Here is a 22,463-nt window from a genome sequence, read left to right as displayed (position 1 = left end):
CAAGAGTCAAGCTCTTGCTCAATGCTGCCTCCTCCTGTCCAACTGCCTGTCAGCCTGTCAGTGATGCAAGATAAGCAGACAGAAAGAGGCTTGGCATGGATGAGCCTTACCACCCTCTGCCTTCGTTGTAAGTTAATTTTCACACTGCTGTTCTTATTCTCTACGTGAGGCTTAAGACAGCAGATAAAAGCTCTGGCCCAGGCTGATAATCGCAGCGAGAGAATGAATCGGAGCATCTGCAGTACAGATCACCTCTGATAACTTCAGTGTGCTTGTCAATGATGGAGCAGCGTTGTGTCACACCGTTGGGTCAGCCGGCGCAGAGCTGCAGTATTCCTAACTTCACATCGACCTCTGTGCTGCACTCCTCCCACACTTTTCCTGTCTTTTTCTGTGGAGTTTTTCAGCTAATTAGCTGGATTTAATAAACTGACAAGGAAAATGTTTACATATGTCAGTACTGAAAGCTGTTTTCCCTTAGACTCCAATATTACTGGAAGTGTTTTTACAACCACAGCTCTCACTGTCTGGTGGCCTTCAGATAGGAGATTTAAGGCAATTCCACATTGGCTTAATTTTTTTTTTTTTTGCTAGAAGCTTTGTCCAAGTTTTATACTGTCTTTGGTTTTATCCCAAAATTTTCTTAAATGATACAATTATCAGCTGTAATGAAGCAGTGCAACTGCTAAGAATAAGAGCTTGCATAAACACCATCACCACAATTGAGCGCTGGCACTGATTGGACACTGATCTTCGGATTCCCAGAAGAGATATGAGCTGTACAGAACGTATTTCTAATGATCAGCAGCTTACATTATAGTCTGATGTGCATTTCGATGTAAGAGACTTGGAAAACATGATAATTAATTGTAATCCTGCTTTAATAGAGTTTCTTATTGCGTTGCAGGCCAGAAGACGTGTCTCCACCTCCACGGTGTGTTCCCCTACATCTACGTGCCGTACGACAACTATGGGCAGCAGCCAGAGCGCTACCTGCGGCAAGTGGCCTTCAGCATCGACAGGGCCCTCAACGTCGCCATGGGAAACCCCACCTCCAACAACCAACATGTCTTCAAGGTGGTGCTGGTCTCCGGCATGTAAGTAACTTGTGTTTGCTGTGTTGTACCGACACAACTGAGCTGAGATTTGCTTCAGAAAGCAGCTTGACTGCACACTTTGGTAAAGGTTGTTGTTAAACACAGCCTTTCTGAAACAACAAAGGGTGTGTGAGCCAACAATTGTGACTTAAGACTTCTCTAAACACTCAGTTTCAGATATACGTATTCTAAGTTTTCATGTCACATTATTGCTAATTCAGTTACTCAGACTCTCGTCAGGTTCAGAGTCCACTTTAAGATTGTGGTTTTAGCTTTTAGAGCTCTGCATGGACAAGCACCACTGTGCACCAGAGAACCTTTACTTTCTGTGACCTGTCTATATGTGTATGTATACATTACTTTAACATGTGTATGTGATGCAGGTTTACATATTGAATGCCTTTTTTTTTTTTTTTCTTCTTTTCTTTCAGGCCTTACTATGGTTATCACGCCAAGGAGAAGCTCTTTATGAAGATCTATTTATACAATCCTCAGATGGTCAAGAGGTAAGGATCGAAGCAGTTTAATGTGAGCAGAGATCATCCCAGCCTCCTGTTGTTTGAATGCCACACTGTGCGCACGAGTCTGCCAGCTTACTAAACTGAAATCGATCGCTGCGTATTCAGCTGTACTCATTGATTGGCTGAGTGTGTGTCCATGCATGAAAGCACACGGGAAGACTGTGAATTATTTGCCAGAGTGATCAGTGTTGGTGTTGAAAGTGTGAGTGGAGCTACTGATTTGAGGCTTGGCAGAGAGCGAGTAACTCTGTTAGAGAGAGAGGGACAGGCTGGAGGAACGAATGATGTATCGCTGGGAGGGGAGGGGTGGGGTGAAGGAAGGAAGGAAGGTGGAAAAGTAGACTGGCCTTGTATGTGTGTAAGTATGTTTAAGGTTTGGTTGCATTTTTGCCAGGTGTCAAAATAAATTTTTTTTAAGGTGAAACTGCAAATTTTATTTGTAATTACATGTATGTTTGGATGTGAATATATATATATTTAGGCTATACCAGACCTTCCCAAAGTGTGGGGCCGGCGCGGTATGAAAGGGGGGAAAAAAACAACGACAAAAAACAACGCTTGGACGCTGCTAGCACGGGGCGCCTCCACAAACGCAAAGCAGGAGATGAAGCATTGCTGAATATGTTTCCAAACCAACTTCATTCTAAGCCAAAGACTAGAAAATATGGTGAAGCATATCTGCCCTTTGGCTTCACCTGCACAAGTGCCAAGGTAGGTCTCCCCTGCAGAATTGGTTTTCCCTTCGTCGAGAGCACGCACTGGGCTCTCCAAATCAGGGACAAACAGTGTCCCACATTCTTGATTTTTAGTTCACAAACACTTGTTGTAATGACTAACTACTCCTGACATTTTGGAGATGTTAGCTCTTTATACAGTAAAGTTACAGTGGGATACAAAAAATATCAGGCTGATCCTGCCATGATTTGTTCCCCCGGTTCAAATCGCGGACAAACAGGATCCCACAGCTGTTTATGTTTTTGTTTTTAAACCCATTTTGCACAGAGAGACATTTTTTGAAAAATGTATTGATAGCAATGTTGAATATTATTACACAGGAAAAAAAACAAATTACACCATGACGCCTCTGCCTTTCTAAATGGAGGGACAGTAACTGCATGTGTAAGCGTGTAAAACCTGAAGATAGTCAGATTAACAGTATTTTGTCTCTATCTGCCATTCTGCAATTCATGTCATGTAAACAATAACGTGGCGCACAGCGTGACGTGAAAAAAGGCACATACCTTTAACGTTGCGTGACGAACTCTGTATTCCTCGTCCACACGTAAAGGCAAAAAAAGGAGTTTTAAAAAATCTCAGTTTTTGGTGATTCGAAACGCCGTTTACGTGTGGACGAAAGGTCCAAACGCATAGAAACAGCTGCGTTTTCAAAAATACCCGTGTAGGTGCGGACGTAGCGTAAAAGAGTTAGTAGTTTATTTTCTTACTACCTGTAATTTATTGCAGTTTACTTGTATTTGCTTAATTGTTTACTAAATGTTTGAGGTGTGAAATAAACCGCAATGGAGCAAAATATGGGCGTGTGTGGTTGGAGGATGTGTTTGTGCGTGCGTGTGCGCTCACGCGCGGGGGGGCGAGCATTTTTCTTGTAAAACAAAGAGGGGCCTAGCGAAAAAAGTTTGGGAACCACTGGCTTAGCGTTCATCCTGGGTTCAAACCCACTTGGGGTCTTTGTACAGGGAGTGCAGAATTATTAGGCAAGTTGTATTTTTGAGGAATAATTTTATTATTGAACAACAACCATGTTCTCAATGAACCCAAAAAACTCATTAATATCAAAGCTGAATGTTTTTGGAAGTAGTTTTTAGTTTGTTTTTAGTTTTAGCTATTTTAGGGGGATATCTGTGTGTGCAGGTGACTATTACTGTGCATAATTATTAGGCAACTTAACAAAAAACAAATATATACCCATTTCAATTATTTATTTTTACCAGTGAAACAATATAACATCTCCACATTCACAAATATACATTTCTGACATTCAAAAACAAAACAAAAACAAATCAGCGACCAATATAGCCACCTTTCTTTGCAAGGACACTCAACAGCCTGCCATCCATGGATTCTGTCAGTGTTTTGATCTGTTCACCATCAACATTGCGTGCAGCAGCAACCACAGCCTCCCAGACACTGTTCAGAGAGGTGTACTGTTTTCCCTCCTTGTAAATCTCACATTTGATGATGGACCACAGGTTCTCAATGGGGTTCAGATCAGGTGAACAAGGTGGCCATGTCATTAGTTTTTCTTCTTTTATACCCTTTCTTGCCAGCCACGCTGTGGAGTACTTGGACACGTGTGATGGAGCATTGTCCTGCATGAAAATCATGTTTTTCTTGAAGGATGCAGACTTCTTCCTGTACCACTGCTTGAAGAAGGTGTCTTCCAGACAGTAGGCAGTAGGACTGGGAGTTGAGCTTGACTCCATCCTCAACCCGAAAAGGCCCCACAAGCTCATCTTTGATGATACCAGCCCAAACCAGTACTCCACCTCCACCTTGCTGGCGTCTGAGTCGGACTGGAGCTCTCTGCCCTTTACCAATCCAGCCACGGGCCCATCCATCTGGCCCATCAAGACTCACTGTCATGTCATCAGTCCATAAAACCTTAGAAAAATCAGTCTTGAGATATTTGTTGGCCCAGTCTTGACGTTTCAGCTTGTGTGTCTTGTTCAGTGGTGGTCGTCTTTCAGCCTTTCTTACCGTGGCCATGTCTTTGAGTATTGCACACCTTGTGCTTTTGGGCACTCCAGTGATGTTGCAGCTCTGAAATATGGCCAAACTGGTGGCAAGTGGCATCTTGGCAGCTGCACGCTTGACTTTTCTCAGTTCATGGTCAGTTATTTTGCGCCTTGGTTTTTCCACACGCTTCTTGCGACCCTGTTGACTATTTTGAATGAAACGCTTGATTGGTCGATGATCACGCTTCAGAAGCTTTGCAATTTTGAGACTGCTGCATCCCTCTGCAAGATATCTCACTATTTTTGACTTTTCTGAGCCTGTCAAGTCCTTCTTTTGACCCATTTTGCCAAAGGAAAGAACGTTGCCTAATAATTATGCACACCTGATATAGGGTGTTGATGTCATTAGACCACACCCCTTCTCATTACAGAGATGCACATCACCTAATATGCTTAATTGGTAGTAGGCTTTCGAGCCTATACAGCTTGGAGTAAGACAACATGCATGAAGAGGATGATGTGGACAAAATACTCATTTGCCTAATAATTCTGCACTCCCTGTATGTGGAGTCTGCATGTTCCCCCATTTTCTCTAAGAACTGTTGTTTCTCCTGCCTTTGGAAAACATGCAAGGTTAATGCTGCCGATGTTAGCCCCGGACACTCTTGGAAAAGAGATTGTAAATCTCAAGAGTTTCACTCACTGATTAAGTAAAGTTTGATTAGATTAACTACCCAGTATTTCCAGTAGTTGTCATATTCAGACTATGTAAGAGGGGCCTGTATGGAAGCCTTTGTATAGACAAATCAGTAATTCTCTGTCTTCGTATGACTGAATGGTAAAACTTCTAAACATTTAAACTTTTCTTGGGGCTGTATGTGGACTAAAGTGTATATGAAGATGTAGACATTTTATATTAAATTAAAGCATGCCAATAAACTAAAATTCTGGGCCTAAGTGAAACTGAATTTACTAGCCCCACTTTACATGTACTTGGAGCCTGTCTCAAACATCAATGTGCTTGATTTTCTGAAGCTTGTGTAGTTAAACATTCCTAATTTCACAGTGGGGTAATGTAGATATGAGCCAGTCCTTGACATTTTGGCCTCTGCTGTGCAGCTTGATAAAAATGTGGTATGACATCTCTGTGATCTCTCTCTCATCCTCAGAGCATGCCCTCAGAGCAAAAAGGAACAAAATGATTAAGCTTTGCTGAGAAAACTTTATCAGATACAACTTGTAGCAATCCTTGATTTCAAGGCAGACCGCAGTTGTGTCTGGTCTCCACCAAAAACGCTTTCTCTCGAGCTGGGGGAGCATTTGTTCAGTTGTGTGTAAGCGGTTGAATGTTTTTTCTTTAAACACCAAGTGGCACATGTATCTTTTTATTTTAAATGGAGCAATCTGTGTTTGCTGCAGAGTGTGCGAGCTGCTGCAAAGCGGAGCCGTGATGAACAAGAGTTACCAGCCTCATGAGGGCCACATCCCCTACCTGCTGCAGCTTTTCATAGACTACAACCTGTACGGCATGAACCTGGTTAACCTGGCAGCTGTCAAGTTTCGAAGCAGCCAGAAAAAAGGTAAGGGATTTGGACAGGGAGAGCACAGATTTCCGATCTTGTCTTCTTCTCTTTTTTTGTTTGAGTTTTCTGTCAGTTTTTTCTTCGTACCTTGTCATCAAAATCTAATTTTAGCATCTGATTGTAGTACTGACCGATAAACATTTTCCTCATACTTGGAAAAACCCATAGATTTAATCTGACACTTACCCTCGTGTACTTTAGGATGCAGGGCAGGCTGCTCTTTTTTTTTTTTTTTATCAGTTGGCAGTGCCTTTTTTTTTTTTTTTTTTTTTTTTTTTTTTTTTAACTCATTACTTGATTGTTCCCTCATTGCTCGGCAGGGATGAGAGCAGGCCAGGGAAGGGTTGCCATGCCTTATGTCATATTGAATTAGTCTTGATCTCCCCTCAGCCTCAGGATGCCTCTGTTGTCTTTTTCTCTGTTTTCATCCCTAATGTTGTCCTCACGTTTCCCTTCACGTTTTGTCTTGTGGTCTTTGCTCTTTTCTCTCTCTTTCTCTCTGAACTTTCTTTTTCTGACCTCTTTGTCTTTCTTTCTGTCTTGTTCCTTTCGTTAATGGCCAAAGGTGAAATACAGAGGACGCATACCTCCATATGAAAGTAACAAGTGGAAAAGTATGAGGACAGGAATGGCAAGCAGATACTGGGGATCAGTAGCCCGCAGTCTCAGACTCTTCATTTTATTTGTCTGAGCTCCCTGTAGCCTGTGGAGCCGTGTCACATCTACACAGTAACAGATTAGACACCTGCTGCAGCTGCTCTAGGTTTTGGCTCCTGTTTGATTTATAAGGTGAATACATAGCAGAAGTTGGATGTGACAGTCTGTGAACAAGCAAAACATGGGAGACACTTTTCATGCTGTCTTTATCTAATATTAGCCACACTGCAAGCAGCTCTATAAAAATAAACCATTTACCCTGTAGAATTACAACAGGTTTGAATGATGTTCATTGCTTCTGTCTTTCTTTGTGTCTTCTTACACATGAAGTGGCGTTTGACCAATGTGAAAAACAGTATTTCCTCCTTTTTCTTCACCGGCTACCATCAAGTTTGTAGTTTACTTTTGCCATTATCCGCTTAGCAGAGAAGTACACAGCTGACTGATGTGGCTGTTTAATTTAGATAACATAAGAACCAGTTTCCTGTTGGGTTCTGCAGTCTGCATCGGACGACTCGGGGTGAGCATTTTCACTGCCACCATGATTTTGGTTTTTTTAACATAAATCTTTTTATTTATATATTTTGGGAGCCAGAAGTGACTATTTGGACGACAAGGTGGTGCCCTACGTCTTCAGCTACTGCTAGTTATCTTATCAAGCTACATCCATAAAATGTACAGGTGCATCACAGAGACACACATACGTGCTAATTATTGCTAACTAACAGACTAATGAAATAGAATTTCACATATTAAAAATGAAGCACAGAGGGCTGCTAGCTACAGCTTTCACCCAGATTATAAAATATTATACTGGCTTCTCAAAAGCTTTTAATGCTGTAAAGTTTGATAACTTTACATGGGTGTCTATGGGGATTGACTCAGTCTCTAGTGGTCATTAGAAGAACTGCAAGCTTTAGAAATTTCATTAGCTTAGTTTTTATAGCCCTCTATTTGTGTTGGCAGCAAGGGAAGGAAAAATTCCCTTTTAACAAAAAGAAACCTGTGGTGTGACCAGGCTTGCAAAACAGCGGTCATCTGCTGCAACAGGTTCGGGGTGAGAGGAGGGAGACGGGACAGAAGAGACACTGTGAAAGAGAGCAGGAGCTGAATAATATCTAGTCATCAAATACAAAGCGGTATATAAACAAATAAAGTCTGAAGAACCAAAAAAATGTGTCATTCTCCAAAGCTTGTGGACCTACATGTATCTATGATTTGTGCTACAGTGAGCTGAACTCTTGATATCTCTGTATTGATCTGCTTCACGTAACCCCTGGAGAGAGGTGGTAGTGTGTGGGCTTGAAGCTCAGCAGTGTCTTGGACCTCACAGTGGTAGTGTCACGCTGGGGGTTTCTCTTCAGATCTTTGGTGAATCTTACCCAACTCCTCTCGCCCCTCGTAGGCACTAAAACCCCTGATTGCCAACTCTGTTTGATCTGAGTTTAGGCCTAAACTCAGCCTTCTGGTCGTCGTGCCCAATCAGACCTCTCTCCACACTCCCAGAGAGCATCCCGCCCAGCAGGACCACCTTCACTTGTGAGGCCATTAAAGACTCCAGACAGGAAATTCCACACTTGTTCTTTTAATAAAGTTCTTTTATAGAAGTCCTCACGCCTGACTGTCCTCCAACAAAAGCACAGTTCCCATGTTTGATCCACCTCTACACTGATGCAATCAATGGAAAAGGGCTCCAGTGTTCCCCTTACAACAAAGAAACCAAAATGCTCCAATAATGGGTACACCAGTTTACATTTTCTGCTCCCCTCAATGTCCAACTTGAAAGGAAGTTCCTAATCTGGGATCAAGCAGCAGAATAATAATAGACTGAGCTGGTAAAATGGGCCAATTCAAGATAAATGAAACCCTTAATGTGTTTTGAAGTCCATTCAACAACTTGAACACTCTGGCCTCCTAAATACTGAGATTAAAAAGTGTCACAGGTACCAAAAGAACTCTCCATGTAACAAAACAATGTTTTATTGTGCTTACCTTTGCTGCATTAAAGAAAGGAGGATAATCATGATTCATTATACCTCAGATTCTCTAACAGTGTGGATCGCAGTTTAATTGCTAAGAAATGGCAGCACTGAGCAGTTAATCAATCTGCATGAAATAAAAACCCTGTGGTTATCCAAATACCGTTACTGTGATCCTCTCATGTGCCTCTTATGTATATCTCTGTATATGGTTAACAGATGAAGCAAAGGCAGACCCAGAAGGATCGGCGTTCAGGAGCATCAGCCCCTGGAAGGCTCCCTGTACGTCCAAGCTCAACGACAGCACCATAGGAGGCACATTCGTCCGCTGGGAGGAGAACGCCATACCCAGGCGAGTCTCGCCACATCTTAGTCTAAGCAGAATCTGAATGCACTGTTTTTGGCTTATGTCCGAGCTGCAGTGGATATTAGTTCTCCGTAAAGATAATTGAAAACCAAAATGGTAGCTTGTTTTTATTCATTTATTCCCCCCCCCCCCCCCTTTTTTTTTTTTTTTTTTTTTTTATGTTCACTGACTGTAGCTCTTTAGTCCTGGATGAGGTGGAGAGGCAGAGCACCTGTGAGCTGGAGGTTGATGCTGTTGCTGTGGATGTTCTCAACCGCCTCGAAATCGAAAGTAAGTTCACTCAGTATTGCAGCCACAAACTTAAGAAAGCAACGGGTGGGGGAATGTGAAATTCAAGTTAAAGCACAGAAGAGTGATGGACTGCTCTGACGGCTGCCACACATCGAATCTGTTATCAGCCCCAAATACAAACATCGTGGATCTGACCTAATCCGTCCAATCACAGAGGATGGGATAGAGGGTTAAAACGAACCAGGGACAATAAAGACAGATGCTGTCATCTGGCAAAGTAATGTAGTGCCAGAGCAGATGCAGCTTTTGTTCCTGAAAGATTTGTTTTAATCGCACACATCTGGATCTGTTGTTTTAGCGTGTGAAAGAAAGAAAGAGAGGTCATTCTTGCACTTACAATCTGAGCGGTGCCAGTTTTGCTGAACGTTGTGTTGTCTTAAAAGCAGTCCTTCCATCTGGGCTGTAAAGATGCTTTGAGTTTTATCATTGAAATCAGATGGGACCTAACAAGCTTAAACCACACAAAGAATCTGTCTTAAAGTGAAAAGAGAGGCCGTGATAGACAACAAGTGCGTGTGTTCTGCACTTATGAACTATTACAGTTTGTAAAGCCTGGGCTTTTTCTCAGGAACTTTATTTTCCTGGGAGCTAGAAGATTCCTTCTAAGCTTTGCTTGTGTCTTAAAAACAGCAAAGATTAGGCAGATTAGGACTAGAAGATTTCAGAAAGTTCTGTGGAAAGTCCTAACAATGTGACTGAATGAGAACTGATAAGTTTAGATGTAAGGGTTAAAGAGAGAGTGGGGCTTGGAGGTGAGGTTAACCATTCTCTGGAAAAATTATCCAGAGAATCACTGCTTCACCCTATTAACATAATATTGGTATATAATAACTGGTCTGTGGGATGTGTAGGATGTGTATTGTCAGGTGCAAGTTATCTGTGTGTTGATAAAGCTGTTATTGTGATATGTGTGTGTAAAGATGCCCACTGCTTTTGTTCTTCCTGCTTCCTATTTTAAGGCTGCAGGTTTTGGATGAAATAATGACTCTGCACCTCATCTTCTTTCCACATTATTTCTTTAATTGCGGTGTTGGAGCTGCATGACTGTGTAATGACTGCTATACAGACAGAGCAGAAGTCCTGCTGTGGAAACATGTGCAAAAAACTATGCAGTAGTTCTTGCAGTTAAAAACAACTTTATGAGTTGATGTTGTTAAGCACAGCTTTATATAAACACTGTGTTTGAGGGTACAGAGTTTGAGTATTTTTGTGCTTAATTCTCCATTTTTTTCCAGATCAAATTGGCAGGAATCCTGGCCTGCAGGCCATCTGGGAGGATGAGAAGCAGAGGAGGAGAGAGAAGAACCAGCCCTCCCAGATTGAAACCCCCGAGTCACAAGGTACAGGCATTCACCATGGAAAATCTTAGCTTTGTCTAAGTCAGTCTATGGTTTTCTGTTTAATTTCTCTGCGATCTGGGAATAATGGAAAATGTATGAGTATGGTTAACTGTATATAAAAGATGGTCATAGTCACTATGCTGTCACCCATTCATTTCTTAACTCTTCAGTTTCACCATTTGGGTCATTCCCATTGGTTGTTTGGAGCCAGAAGTGACTGTTTTTGGAGCTAGCAGGCTTGGTTATCAAGCGAGGCTCATAAACTGAACGCGTGCAATGCACAGGGACACAAATCTGCTCATTAGTGCAAAGTAAAACATATTTTCATGAAACAAAGCAGGCTGTGTTGTTTGTCAGGTGATTCCATTATCAGGCATCGAAAGAACAAATGTGATGTAGAGGTCCAGCAAATGGAATTGGCAGAGAGCTTTTGGCTAGACAGACTTCTGTTGGCACACTTGTCAATAACAACAGCCACACCTGATCTACTTCTTGAGGAATTGCCCTTTTTTGGCGATTCTTCCATCCCCCAGAATTGCTAGTGCTGAAAGCGTAAACAGTGCCTATGCTGGAACAGTGTAAGAACACAGCGTATCACAGCTTAATGTTTATGGAGCTGCATAGCCACAGACTTTGGCCATGTGACACAGTACCCATGCTGGCTACTGCCCTCAGCAGCTGCAAAGCGAGCGTCAGAAGTGACCCACGAAGCAGCAGGAGAATGCAGCCTGGTCTGGTGAATCACATTTTCTTCGACGTTATGCCAAAGGCCGGGCGCACGTCTCATTTATCTGGAAAGAAGAGCTGGCCTGCATGATTCGCTTTTAAAGAAGGCCAGTATGATGCTCTGCAGCGTAATACTTACTAAACATAGTTACAGGCCACCTACATCATTTCACCGACGCTAATCTAATTGATGCAGAGGTTTCAGCAGGATAATGTGCTTTGTTCATACTGCTCAGGAATGGTTTGACCAACATGACAAATTGTAAATTAACTTTTGAATTTCTCAATTCAGAGGAGAGGAGATGTTTTGAAACGTTGATTTGGATGCAAAATTCTTCGGTTCTAATGTGCGGGGAGTCTCATTTCAGTGGCGCCAGTGTTTCTGGTTACTGTGAAAGAGTTTTGAGAATGTCTGGAGGCAGTGTAGACTGTGGCTCACTGTGTTCTTCTATCATGTTATGCTTCTCTTTGTCCAACTGTGGCATCTGTCTTAGTTTTGTTAGAATTTTCCATTACCTCCACAAGTCAGAGTTATAATTCAAAGAGCTGTCCATATGATCGGTGGGAAAGCACTGTCTTTAAACTGCAAACCCTTTGAATCTTGCCAAAGTCTGATTCTCCCCGAAACAAACACACACACACACACACACACACACACACACACACACACACACACACACACACACACAGCTGTCATGGAAATAGGCTGCCAAATAATCAGAGCACGGCTGCACTGTGACAAAAAGTTTCTCAGGCCTACACCCAAGCACATAAGCACACGGGGTTCCCAAGCTTGAAAAGTGAAGAGAGAAGAACTGAGATAATGTCCATGAATTATAGCTCCTACAAAACAATTTACAATGTGCAAAGACAAAAGACTATGGTATGCAGAATTAAGGTCACAGTTTATTACAGACTGACAGTAAAATTACCCAGCCAAACAGCAGCATGCTTAACAGCTATTACTGACCACAATGTTTTAATTGTAGCGAAGAATTCTATGTCTGAAGAATGTTTCTAAGCGCCAGAAAGTGCAGTGTTGAAATTGCTTGTCTGATGTGTTCCAGATCGTGGGTTTGTCACCTCATCAGAGAGTGAGAAAATCTTCATGAAGAGAGTCGAGGAGATCCTCAAGGAGAACGAGTTTGATGTGTAAGTTCATTCTCCTTCCTTTGATTTATCTTGGTAGTGCCAGGGTACATGATATCTGAAAGACTGCACGAATCTTGATCCTTAAGATTGTTCACGAAGAAAATTCATAATCACATCACATATTAACCGTTTATTAACGCTTCCACTTCGCTTAGAAGTGCTGTAGCACTTTGTGTATATTTTGTACCGGTGTTAGGTACACCTGTACAGCTCATATGGCCAATCACATGGCAGCCTTTTGTCACGTCTCACTCCTCTCACTCCCCTCACTCACAACCGGGCATGGCACATGGCTGCCCCTCCCTGAGCCTGGTTCTGCCAGAGGTTTCTTCCTGCTAAAAGGGAGTTTTTTTTTCTTCCCACTATCACAAAGGACTTGTGCCTAGAGGGTTGTCTGATTAATGGGGTTTCTCTGTATTATTGTAGCATTTTTACCGTACAATATAAAGCGCCTTGTTGCATGCAGGCATAGCTGAACTGCTGAAATTCAAACTGGGCATCAGAACAAGGAAGATGGGCTTTTAAGTGATGTGGTTGCTCTTGGCAGCCAGGCTGGTCTAAGTATTTCAGAAACTCTCTAGGGTTTACAGAGAATGATCTGAAAACAAGAAACTGTCCAATGAGTGGCAGTTCTCTGGTTGCCTTGTTGAGGTCAACGGTCTGTTACTACTGTAGAAACAAGCAGTGGTGTTTTCATGATGCACAACCCTGTTAATATCCAATATGTGCCTTTCTCCACTAACACCTACTAGGCTCAACTTGGTTTTTCTGTTTTCCAATAGGTAGATGTACATTTTTATTTTATTTTTTTAGTACCAGTTTGGCCGGGGTTCCAAGTGAGCTCAGCCGAGCCACAAATGTGATATCACTGGATAAATTATGAAAGCAACTCTTTCACGAGAATCAAGTCAACCATTTTTGAATCCTGGAAAAGGCGACACACAAAACCAACACCATGTTCTAACAATGAGGTGCAGACTTTTTTGTGCCTGATGACAGTCCAAGAGGGAGTTAGACTATTGTTGTGTTATTTGTGTCAAAAGCAAATGACATCACTGGACTTTGAGGCCACCTTGCCCACCCATGTTGAGATGGTATTGAATTGTAATGAAAAACAACCGAAACAGAGTTGTGGCGAAACGATTAGGTGCTAGAGGAAAAAAGGCATTGTGTCCCTTCTCACGTGATGCACTGCCTTCAGGCTTGGAAACGGGACTCTTGGTAATTTGCATCACTTGTGTTATGACCCCCTTTACACAAAACCTGCATTTAAAGTTTGGAACAGAAATTGGTATTCACTGTCTGCAAGTTTGAGGTCTATGGTGAAATGGCCGAGATCACATCTGATCTGTATGATGCATTACTCGCTCTTTGCCAGATTCAACACAGATGTCCTAATTTTGTTGTGGCATGACAGTTCTAAAGGGCCTTTGAAGTCAGTGTGGGCATGCACAGTGTTCCAACATGATTTTCTCTTGCACAACTATTTTGTTTGCCTTTCTTTTATTTGTTTATCTCATTTTCCTAGTGTGAGAGTGCTTATTTTGACTTTATTCTTTTCATGTTAGGTTATGGTTTGTTGTTTGTTTGTCTTATTGTCATTATTAAAAATTTAATAACTGAAAGTCAATGTCCCATATCCGTCATGAAATTTGGAGTAACTGTCACAGAGTTGGAGTTTATGCAAGAGAGTAACAGTGTTTGAAAATGGGGACAAAATGCTCCCAGCCTTAGAGAGCAAAGTCTCCCATAGTCTGGCAGCCCACATCAATAACAAGTTGTTCTTGTTTTTTAATTCAATTCAATTCAATTCAATTCAATTTTATTTATATAGCGCCAAATCACAACAAAAGTCGCCTCAAGGCGCTTCATAGATACAGAGAAAAACCCAACAATCATATGACCCCCTATGAGCAAGCACTTTGGCGACAGTGGGAAGGAAAAACTCCCTTTTAACAGGAAGAAACCTCCGGCAGAACCAGGCTCAGGGAGGGGCGGCCATCTGCTGCGACCGGTTGGGGTGAGAGAAGGAAGACAGGATAAAGACATGCTGTGGAAGAGAGCCAGAGATTAATAACAGATATGATTCAATGCAGAGAGGTCTATTAATACATAGTGAGTGAGAAAGGTGACTGGAAAGGAAAAACTCAATGCATCATGGGAATCCCCCGGCAGCCTACGTCTATTGCAGCATAACAAAGGGAGGATTCAGGGTCACCTGGTCCAGCCCTAACTATATGCTTTAGAAAAAAGGAAAGTTTTAAGCCTAATCTTAAAAGTAGAGATAGTGTCTGTCTCCCGAATCCAAACTGGAAGCTGGTTCCACAGAAGAGGGGCCTGAAAACTGAAGGCTCTCCCTCCCATTCTACTTTTAAATACTCTAGGAACAACAAGTAGGCCTGCAGAGCGAGAGCGGAGCGCTCTAATAGGGTGATATGGTACTACAAGGTCATTAAGATAAGATGGGGCCTGATTATTTAAGACCTTGTATGTGAGGAGCAGGATTTTGAATTCAATTCTGGATTTAACAGGAAGCCAATGAAGGGAAGCCAAAACAGGAGAAATATGCTCTCTCTTTCTAGTCCCTGTCAGGACTCTTGCTGCAGCATTTTGGATTAGCTGAAGGCTTTTCAGTGAGTTTTTTGGACATCCTGATAATAATGAATTACAGTAGTCCAGCCTGGAAGTAATAAATGCATGAACTAGTTTTTCAGCGTCACTCTGAGACAGGATATTTCTAATTTTAGAGATGTTGCGCAAATGGAAGAAAGCAGTCTTACATATTTGTTTAATATGTGCGTTGAAGGACATGTCCTGGTCAAAAATTACTCCAAGGTTCCTCACCGCGTTACTGGAGGCCAAGGTAATGCCATCCAGAGTAAGAATCTGGTTAGATACCATATTTCTAAGATTTTCAGGGCCGAGTACAATAACCTCAGTTTTATCTGAATTAAGAAGCAGAAAGTTAGCGGCCATCCAGGTCTTTATGTCTTTAAGACATTCCTGCAGTTTAACTAATTGGTGTGTGTTATCTGGCTTCATGGACAGATAGAGCTGGGTGTCATCTGCATAGCAGTGAAAATGTATGCTATGTCTTCTAATGATACTGCCTAAGGGAAGCATGTATAATGTAAACAGAATTGGTCCTAGCACTGAACCCTGTGGAACTCCATAATTAACCTCAGTGTGTGAAGAGGACTCTCCATTTACATGCACGAATTGGAGTCTATTAGATAGATATGATACAAACCACTGCAGTGCAGTACCTGTAATACCTACAGCATGTTCTAATCGCTCTAATAGGATATTATGATCAACAGTATCGAACGCTGCACTGAGGTCTAGCAGGACAAGCACAGAGATGAGTCCACTGTCAGAGGCCATAAGAAGATCATTTGTAACCTTCACTAAAGCTGTTTCTGTGCTGTGATGAACTCTGCAACCTGACTGAAACTCTTCAAATAAACCATTCCTCTGCAGATGATCTGTTAGCTGTTTGACAGCTACTCTTTCAAGGATTTTTGATATGAAAGGAAGGTTGGAGATTGGCCTATAATTAGCTAAGACTGCTGGGTCTAGAGATGGCTTTTTGAGTAAAGGTTTAACTACAGCCAGCTTAAAGGCCTGTGGTACATAGCTGATTATTAGAGATAGGTTGATCATATTTAAGATCGAAGAATTAATTAATGGCAGGACTTCTTTGAGCAGTTTTGTAGGAATGGGGTCTAAAAGACACGTTGAAGGTTTGGAGGAAGTAATTATTGAAGTTAACTCAGAAAGATCAATTGGAGAAAAAGAGTCTAACTTAATATCAATGGTACTAAGAGTAGCTGTAGATAATATTACATCTGTGGGATGATTATTGGTAATTTTTTCTCTAATGATAAAAATTTTATTTGTGAAGAAGTTCATGAAGTCATTACTAGTTAACGTTAAAGGGATGGTTGGCTCAAAAGAGCTCTGACTTTTTGTCAGCCTGGCTACAGTGCTGAAGAGAAACCTGGGGTTGTTCTTATTTTCTTCAATCAGTGATGAATAGTAAGATGTTCTGGCTTTGCGGAGGGCTTTCTTATAAAGCAGCAAACTATTTCTCCAGGCTAAATGATGATCCTCTAGATTTGTGACACGCCATTTCCTCTCCAGATTACGAGTCATCTGCTTTAGGGTACGTGTTTCAGAATTATACCACGGAGTCAGGTACTTCTGATTTGAGGCCTTAGTTTTCACAGGAGCTACAGTATCCAGAGTCGTACGTAGTGAGGAGGTGAAATTATTAACAAGATAATCGACCTCTGTTGGGGTAGCGTTCAGATAGCTGCTTTGCTCTGTGTTGGTACAGGGCATTGGAGATGATAACAGTGGGTGGATTATATTCTTAAACTTAGTTACAGTGCTTTCAGAAAGACATCTACTTTGATAAAGTCTACTCTTCACCGCTGTGTAATCAATTATTGTAAAAGTAAATGTTATCAGGAAATGATCAGACAGGAGAGGGTTTTCAGGAAACACTGTTAAATGTTCAGGTTCGATGCCATATGTTAAAACAAGATCTAGAGTGTGATTAAAGTGGTGGGTGGGTTCTTTTACATTTTTAGTTTTTTGTATTGAGCTGTAATGAAGTTGTTGTGTGTCCTCATTTTCTTTCTGCCTCAGTGTTTTTCTTCTCAGGGCAGAGAGCGAAGCAGTAAAATCAGAGATTGGATAAAATGGGGAAAGTGAAATTGCAACAGATGTAGTGGAGAAAAAAAGGGAGGGGGATGGTGAAACAATCGCCAGATGTACAGCTAGAAAGTATTTCCTGTTATAAATAAAGTACAGTTGACTCGACTGTGTGTGTGTGTGTGTTGCTGCATCACATCCAGATGGCTTCCATTCACCAACCCCTGATATCAGACAGGAACAAAAGGGAGGGGGGAGCAGCGCAGACCTTCGGTGTAGAGTCGGCCTCGTCTTAAGTGATGGAGCGCACACACACAGAGTTGCCTGGCTTCTTTCCCAACACCTGGCTGTCTCAGTCACCCTTTCTGTTAATACTCTCACGCAGCCTATCACTTCCTGTCTGTTGGCTCTCCTTTACTCTACTATGTACTGCTAATATTGCTGCTTTTTGGAAACATCTTATTTCCCTTTACTCATGGTTTTCTTTTAATTCAGGGATTTTGTCCAATTCTTCAGCTGTGAACCTTTGTTTTGGCAGTTTCTACAGCCTCAGTTATGGACACATTTTTGTACCTCTTATTCATCCAGAACCAGTCTCTCATGACACTCTCTGGTAGGCAAGTGACCTTCTGGGCTTCCCTGATTTTGGATTCCAGCCTTCTCCTCCATGGGAGGGCTTTTATCTCCGATTCAATATATAGCTCTTTAAACCTCATTTTGGTTGGAAATGTCCTCCCACTCGATTAACCTTTACCCTGTTCTGCCACGCTCTTCATACAAGGTCATGTGAGAATAGGTCAGTGTAATGAAGGTCATCTTCATTACTTAACTGTATAAACATGAGTAATTTTAATATTTATATTACAGGAAAGGGCACTCATACAAAAGTTTGTTTTTATTGGTTTTCCTTGTGGGCAGTCTTCCAGCTGGTACCGTTTAATGTCTGCCTAGGAAAAGAGATTTCAATTAGTATAGAATGTTTGGTTAAGCTGGTGGAAACCAGTACTTTAACACTTACATTTTGGATGAGATTGTCTTACCTTTGTTTTCTTTTGATGGTGTGCCAGCCACAAGAGTCCTCAGGCATCTCGAGTGCCGTTTTAAAGGTTCCTGGTGCTACCCATAGCTATATTAGTTTATTGTAGATTGTAGTCGTTAGGCCAAGTAGGAAATATTTTATTTACTAATTGCAATTATGTTAATTATGTCTACAATATTGATTTGATATCAATAAAGGTTATTAGGTAAGACAGTTAGCACTGTTGCCTCACAGCAAGAAGCTCCTGAGTTCAATTCCACCACCTGGCCGGGGTCTTTCGGTGTGGTGTTTGCATGTTTTCCCCGTGTTTGGATGGGTTCTTTCCAGGTACTCAGGCTTCCTCACACAGTCCAAAGACATGCAGTTAGCGCAGTTAGGTTAACTGGTAACTCTAAATTACCCATAGGCGTGACTGTGAGAGTAACTGTTGTCTGTGTCTGTGTGTTAGTCCTGCGACATACTGGTGACCTGTCCAGGGTATACCTTGCCTCTCGGCCTAAGACAGCTGGGATAGACTCCAGTCCACCTGCAACCCTGAAAAATGATAAGTGGAAGAGAATGGATGGATGGAACCCCAGATCATTGTATGACTTGAGGACCAATTAGCCGCAGTCTATAAAAGGCTGCTAGTTAACATCAGAGGCTGTTACAGGAACCATGTCCCACCCCTGGCCTACACTCTTTTTTTTGGAATTTTAATGTTGGTGAATAAACACCAACAGGTTTGTCTGCACTTCATCTCTGCCTCAATCCTCCTCTTTGAACCCAGCTCCTATAGGCCATCCTAACAGTCAGGTATTGGTATGGGGAATTTACTCCAAGTCAATTGGATGTCTTATTTCTAGCCTCCTGTCTATGCTGGTGCCATATTGTTATCTGGGGCGATCGTGGCTCAAGAGTTGGGAGTTCGCCTTGTAATCGGAAGGCTGCCGGTTCGAGCCCCAGCTTGGACAGTCTTGGTCGTTGTGTCCTTGGGCAAGACACTTCACCTGTTGCCTACTGGTGGTGGTCAGAGGGCCCGGTGGCGCCAGTGTCCGGCAGCCTCGCCTCTGTCAGTGCGCCCCAGGGTGGCTGTGGCTACGATGTAGCTTGCCATCACCAGTGTGTGAATGGGTGGATGACTGGTTGTGTAAAGCGCTTTGGGGTCCTTAGGGACTAGTAAAGCGCTATACAAATACAGGCCATTTACCATTTGTTATCTAAACCCACTGAAGAATTTGGAGCATTTTCTGCTGTGTGCCACGTGACAGGAAGAGAACCTTTGGACAGTGCTCAGACTTGATTACCCCACACGGCCTGGGGTTAATGCATAAAGATGTGGGGACATTAACTGTCAGTTAGATAAAGTGTTAAACAAAGCCATCTGAAGCAAATCTGTTTGTTCAAATTAGCATCAGCAGATGTAGTTCTACATTTTTTTTATTTTTCTGACTCCCGTGTATTAATCGCAGTGTCAGCCTCAGAGCCTCTGTGTCATTTGAACTTCACAACACAGCTCTTACTTGTGATGCCTCATCGGTGTATCTGTGGCCAGTTGTGGCTCTTCATCACTCAGCATGGTATTATCTTAACAATTAGTGTAACTGCACACTTTTGTCTTGAGGCAGCAGATAGAAAATTACAGTCAAAGGTGCAAATCATATGTGCATCTACATATTACACCTAGAGGAGCTGCTTTGCCATGGAAACCCACACTGGAGCTCCCAGTGCAGTGTTTGTGCTAATGTTGATGGAAGAGGTTTGGAACTCTGCCGTTATTAAGTTTCAGAGCGATGGCGATTTGTAGTCCTTATTGCTTCAGGGCTTGGCATCCCCATTCTTTACTTATATGGTCTGCAACTGGAGTTGCTGTGGTTCCACTTTGCTATAATACCACTTCCAGCTGGTCATGGAGTAATGACGAGAGAAGATGTTTCAAAAACTATTACAGTATCACACCTGAATTCAGTCTTTAGAACAATCACAGATGTGGTGCTTGATTTTATACACTTGTAAGATGAAGAACATCTGAATCAGAGATTAAGCTGTGTGGTCTGGTAGTTTTAATGTAACAAGTAGTCTTAAGTTAAATCTTGTTAACGGCTCATCAAATGGCTCAGTCTGTATTTCAGTATATACTTACAAAGGTACATATCTGCTAACAAGACTTTCTAGTTATCGTTCCTTTCTCTTTCTCATCATTCAAACTCTGAGAGGGCGTGGCTTGGTGGCAAAATGTGTTCATCATTGCAGAAATCTCCTGACGCTTGCCAGGCTCCCTCCCTGGCTCCCTCTAAAGTCGTTAGCTGGCAGACTAATTAAGAACAACCAGACAGTAGCACGTGCACGCTGACTCTCGGGAGGCTCTTCATCATACAGCACCAGCAGAACGAAGTCTCTGTCATGAAACCTCCCTCAATCTCAACCTAAACTCTGAGTCTGGAGTAGATTTCATTTTACAGCCATGTTGTCTGAAAACCATTCATCATTTATCAGCCTCCTGCCTGCCGCTGCTGCTCATTCATCATTTAAAGTGAGTTAGAGGGTGTCCACAAGGCTGTGATTCATAGTCTACTATTCTGTCTGATGTGTTTGCTGTTTATTTGTCTCTGTCTGGCCATCTTCCCACACGAGTGTTTGTGTTCTTCCCTGAGCCGTGACTGGGCTCAGTCATGGTGTTCTCCAGCTTCACCTGTCAGTCCCGTGCTTTTCTACATATTGCATCAGAAGGTTTAAAGAAGCTTGAACTTGTGCTACAGAAGTCGTCCGTGCAGTCACAGGAGCAACAGTTTAGTATCCTGAGGGCTTTTTACATGGTCAGACTCGTGGCCAGGCTTCAGACTCTAGTCTACCATCTTCACCAGATCTGAAAGACCTCCTCCAGAGCAGTGCCTAAAATGGAATTCGTTTTTTTTCTTCCTCAAAACCACTCCTGTGAAATCTGTTCCACGTGCGAGTGGCGGCCGCCCGCCTCGTCTTTGTTTCAATATTTCAGAGTCACTAAGTGGTGAGTTGCCAGGCGATGCAGCAGGGGCAGCACGATTAAGGGGGCGTGATAGGCAGCTTGTGGCTGAGGGCGATCCGGAGGGATACAAAGCCCAGTTGGCTGCCTGCCCGTTTTCCATTCATATTCCCTCTGCCAACACACAGACACACACACCACTTAGCTGTACACACCCATATACTTCCTCACACAGTTGCCAGACAAGAGACACTCTGCACACTTGTGCAGTCCCACACACAGCTTTCACCCACTAAACCGAGCACTTTCTCTGATTAAGACCCGCTGTAAAGAGATGCTAATAAAACATGGCTGCTGCACAAGGTGCTCAGCTTTCTAATTCAGCTAACAGCCATGCAGTCAACACTGTTAAATGTTTTGGTAAAAAGTAAAACTTGATGTCTGTTTATCTCCTCAGGACACAAGATCTGTGTGCTTGTGATGAAGAGAACCAAGAAGATTTCCCCGGTGAACTAACACTTCATTTTGACCCCCTGACCCCAGACGGGCTGCCGTGTACCCCTGCTAACGCTGTGGAGGTGCACAGGGGTTCACAGCCAGGTGAGGACAGTTGCAGTAGATGTTTCACAGACCGGCAACAGCAGATTTTGCTTTGAGTTATATCATATAGAGTTATCACGATGGGATAGTTTGACCTGCTATGAAACCAATAAAGACCAAAGCTATGTTCTGATTTGGTGTTTTACACTTTTTATTTGGTGGCTCATCAGTAATTTGGTGGCATGAAGTGGGTTAAACCAGATACTGTTGTATCTTTGATAATGGAAGTCATTTCTTTGTACAGGCTGTAGTGAGAACATAGCTTATACTCACTACAGCCTGTACATACTTATAGTTACAGAATATTCACAACATACTTCATACCGTGTACATTATAACATACCATAATAGACCCATTTCTGTAATATACTCACATATCTATATTATTGCTAATTGTAATATATCTATATCACTAAAGCACTTCTGGATGGATGCAAACTGCATTTCGTTGCCCTGTACCTGTGCATGTGCAATGACAATAAAGTTGAATTCTATTCTATTCTTTCTTGGGTAGTTATCAAGGGTTATATAATTGAATAAACTGACTTTTTAGGAAGTTGAATAAGTTTTTGTGCACATAAAACAATGTACAGCGACATTTCTTTCTTACATTTGTTTTGTCTGGCTTTAAAGCCAATATCAGAAATGAAAGTTGTTATAATTGTAAAGCGCTTTGAGGGCCCCGAAAAGCGCTATATAAATGCAATCCATTATTATTATAATTATTCTTCTTATTATTATTATTATAAGCTTATTAAATCTGAGAACAAAACAGAAGAGAAATCCCCTTTTAAAGTCATCTTGTAAGTAGTCTG

At 42.1% G+C, this 22,463-nt stretch overlaps 1 protein-coding gene across 2 annotated transcripts in view; it reads left to right on the top strand.

Moving 5' to 3' along the window:
• Positions 1–22,463, top strand: part of rev3l (REV3 like, DNA directed polymerase zeta catalytic subunit) — an 86,851-nt gene that overhangs the window by 40,241 nt on the left and 24,147 nt on the right. The window contains exons 2-9 of one of the 2 annotated variants that reach the window (XM_085247885.1): positions 908–1,097; positions 1,529–1,603; positions 5,734–5,894; positions 8,753–8,885; positions 9,076–9,170; positions 10,427–10,531; positions 12,325–12,409; positions 21,506–21,648. In XM_085247885.1, coding sequence (XP_085104011.1) covers positions 908–1,097; positions 1,529–1,603; positions 5,734–5,894; positions 8,753–8,885; positions 9,076–9,170; positions 10,427–10,531; positions 12,325–12,409; positions 21,506–21,648 — 987 coding nt within the window. Of the gene's footprint in view, positions 1–907; positions 1,098–1,528; positions 1,604–1,976; positions 2,330–5,733; positions 5,895–8,752; positions 8,886–9,075; positions 9,171–10,426; positions 10,532–12,324; positions 12,410–21,505; positions 21,649–22,463 lie in introns of those variants that run through there. The other variant, XM_085247886.1, reaches the window with a different exon arrangement.

Source organism: Mchenga conophoros, linkage group LG15 (genome assembly GCF_057382185.1).
Source record: "Mchenga conophoros isolate Kocher_MC1m ecotype Shallow Benthic linkage group LG15, M_conophoros_male_GT1.1, whole genome shotgun sequence".
NCBI classification, from domain to species: domain Eukaryota; kingdom Metazoa; phylum Chordata; class Actinopteri; order Cichliformes; family Cichlidae; genus Mchenga; species Mchenga conophoros.
Note: the sequence above shows the minus strand (reverse complement) of the source record. Positions and strands in the feature narration are given on the sequence as shown.